Source organism: Dendrobium catenatum, unplaced genomic scaffold (genome assembly GCF_001605985.2).
Source record: "Dendrobium catenatum unplaced genomic scaffold, ASM160598v2 fragScaff_scaffold_1504, whole genome shotgun sequence".
In the NCBI taxonomy this organism is placed as follows: Eukaryota; Viridiplantae; Streptophyta; class Magnoliopsida; order Asparagales; family Orchidaceae; genus Dendrobium; species Dendrobium catenatum.
Genome location: NW_021319966.1, coordinates 552,993 through 556,063, shown reverse-complemented (window position 1 = coordinate 556,063; position 3,071 = coordinate 552,993). Strand labels below are relative to the sequence as shown.

The 3,071-nt window shown below is 46.8% G+C and overlaps 1 protein-coding gene across 1 annotated transcript; it reads right to left on the bottom strand.

The window, feature by feature from the left end:
• Positions 1-610: 610 nt before the first annotated feature.
• LOC110109125 lies at positions 611-1,564 on the bottom strand. Its single transcript, XM_020840052.1, has 2 exons — positions 1,435-1,564; positions 611-1,353 (listed from the first exon to the last, which is right to left on the bottom strand). Exons 1-2 carry the CDS (start codon positions 1,562-1,564, stop codon positions 611-613), a joined length of 873 nt encoding a protein of 290 aa, XP_020695711.1.
• Between the last annotated feature and the right edge of the window lie 1,507 nt (positions 1,565-3,071).

Below are 3,071 nucleotides of genomic sequence, written 5' to 3'. Positions count from 1 at the left end.
GCGCCATAATAAGGCTGAAGTGTCGAATAAACCGCCTATACAAATTGGCCAAACCGTGGAAACTCCTCACCTCGAAAAAGGACTTAGGCACGGGCCAGTCATGAATTGCTGAAACTTTAAGTGGATCCATTTGGATTCCATTGCCCGAAATGACAAAGCCCAGGAATCTAACCTTGGGGGTAAGTAGCTCACACTTGGAAAAATTTACACATAATTTATGTTCCCGTAATACTTCAAACAGAGCTTGTAGATGTTGTAGGTGTAATGACCGATCCAAGCTATATACGAGAATGTCGTCGAAATACACGATACAAAAACGTCCCAAAAACGGTTTCAGTACCTCGTTCATCATTCGCATGAACGTCGACGGCGCATTACATAGCCCAAACGGCATCACTTTCCATTCATAGAGCCCTTGAGGAGTTTTAAACGTTGTTTTCCACTCATCACCTAGGCGAATACAGATTTGATGATAGCCGCTACGCAAATCTAACTTGGAGAAGACTGCCGAACCCGATAGCTGGTCCAGAAGCTCGTCAATGCGGGGCATGGGAAATCTATATTTCGTTGTAATTTTATTGACTGCGCGGCTGTCGATACACATACGCCACTATCCATCCTTCTTCGGAACTAGCAAGGCCGGCACGGCGCAAGGGCTGAGGCTCACCTGAATGAACTGTTTCTGTAGTAAATCATCAACCAGTTCTTGTAGAATCACCTGTTCCTTGGGGTTGAGTCGGTAATGCGGCAGGTTCGGTAAGGTGGCGCCCGGCGCAAAATCTATTTGATGTTGAATACTTCTCAATGGTGGTAGCTCTGCAGGCAATTCATCCGGCACGACGTCACGATACTTAGAAAGGAACTCAGAGACTTCGGGCGGCCTATTCTGCGCGTCATAAATCGGATTGGGCTCCGTGAGAAGTAATGCAAACATGGGAGCCTGATCTTGCCATTCACGTATAAGATTGTTTCCCGAGACAAAGTGTATGGCAGCAGGTTTGGAGATGTCTTTGGCTCTCAGAGGTAAGGTGGGTGCGCTCGACAGTAGACGTAATTTCCAACCCTTCCAATCCATTGAGTACACATTGGCTCGGCCGTCGTAATGAACTCCCACGTCAAATTGCCAAGGTCTTCCCAAAATCACATGGCATACGTCCATTTCCAAGACATCGCATAGGGCTTCACATGAGTAATGCTTGCCAATCGAGAATTGCACACGGCAGAAGTCGGTAACGAGGATCTCAAATCCCTTCTTGACCCAACTGATTTTGTATGGCTGCGTGAGTTTGGTGGTCTTCAATTGGAGCCCATGAACAACCGCCTTGGATACAATGTTCTCCGTACACCCACTGTCTATAAGTAGGTCGCACACTTTGCCACTAATTGTGCACCTGGTCTTGAAGATCGCATGTCGCTACGACATATTTGCTTGACATGGTGCCAAGAGCAGTTTTCCCATGACACCAATGAACGGTTCTCCTTCATCAGCTAGAACCTCTTCCTCAATTTCAATTCTCTCTACCTCTGAATTCTCATGATCCTCGTCATCTTCAGGCCCCGCCATATTAACTTGTTGTCTTTGAGGACACTCATTGGACTTGTGTCAAGGTTGGAAACAACGAAAGCACTTCATCGTAGAAGGTCTAGCATAAGGACTGACATTGCTACTAACCTTCTGCTTGGATACATTTCTTCCGTCTGGTGTAGACCCCGAAGGTTCGGCAGTGGGAGCATTTGGCGGTCCAGCGGATGTGGATTTCGGTGTAGTTGAAATGTTGCCTTTGCCAGTTACGGGAGGTGGTTCTTGCCAATGTCGCCTGGAATAAGGAACTCTAGCTTTACGGCTTTGCTGCATCTCAACTTTCAAGACCAAATTGACCGCCTGTGGCATGGACCACACGAAATTGAGTTCCAATTGATCCTGTATGTTATCTCGGAGACCTCTTATATATCGAGCTACCAATTGATTGGCGGACTCGTTGAGATCATTCCGAGCACTCAATCTATTGAATTCTTCGGTGTATTCACTCACCGACCTTGTGCCTTGGCTGCAGTGGTTGTATCTCATATATAAAATATGTTCGTAATCCGTAGGGAGGAATTGCGAACGCAACAGCTGCTTCATTCGAGCCCATGATCGGACATGACTCCGACCTTCCCGTCGTCTTGATTGCACTGTTTGCTCCCACCAAGCACTAGCTCCCCCCTTCAAATGGCACGCCACGTATTGAACTTGCTTAGCCGGATCGATGTTTATATATTCAAAAAAAATTTCCACTGCCTTTTCCCAATCAAGGAAATCTTCAATATGGAGATGGCCATCAAAGAAGGGGATATCCATTTTCACCTTAAATTCACATGGATGATGTCGGTATTGGGGAGCCGGTATTGGGGAGCTCTTGGACCTCGAAATGGATTTGCTCCGTATCGGTCATCTACTTCCTCTCCGCTGGAGTATACTTGATGATCACCCCTCACTGGAGTTGGTTCTTCTTCAGAATCTGATGGACCTAGCGGATCGGCGCGAGGTACTCGTCCTTGTCGCTCGTCGGAGCCTCTTCTCCTAGGAATGACCCGATGTGCTCGTGCCTCTTCCCGATATTGATCATGGTATGCTGGTCTCACACGAAGGAGATTGAACTCCCGACGTATGTCCACGGCCAGCTTCTGCACTTCGGCAGCCACCTCGTCAATCCTCCGATTGACGTTCTCTTGATTTGCCCACAGCATATCAATCGTTCGGTTTCCCTCTGCCGCTGGTGCCTTGCCCTTATCCGTCATTCTGTCTCCAGGTGTTGGCTCTGATACCAGCTGATGGCTCCTCCTTCTGCAGGATCTGCGACCTGGACCAAAACAGAGAAAGACAAAGGCAAAACAGAGAGCAAATATGGGAGGAGGAAGAATACCTCTGTATTCTCAGCCTTTCTATTACTTGTGTAAAAATGCAAGATGACAACCGAGTGCTTTTTCCATCCTATATGTAATTAACTATCTTTTCCTCTATTACTATTTGTGGAGTATAAAAGAAAAAGCTGTGCTGTAAAAGTAATAACAGAAAATAGAAAAAGTAG

Bases quoted from the DNA above. Each gene is read 5' to 3' on its own strand.
- LOC110109125 (XM_020840052.1), bottom strand. From the start codon at position 1,564: ATGGCGGGGCCTGAAGATGACGAGGATCATGAGAATTCAGAGGTAGAG. The intron at 1,354-1,434 runs GTCAAGCAAATA...ACCTACTTATAG, and splicing joins AAAACTGCTCTTGGCACCAT to ACAGTGGGTGTACGGAGAAC.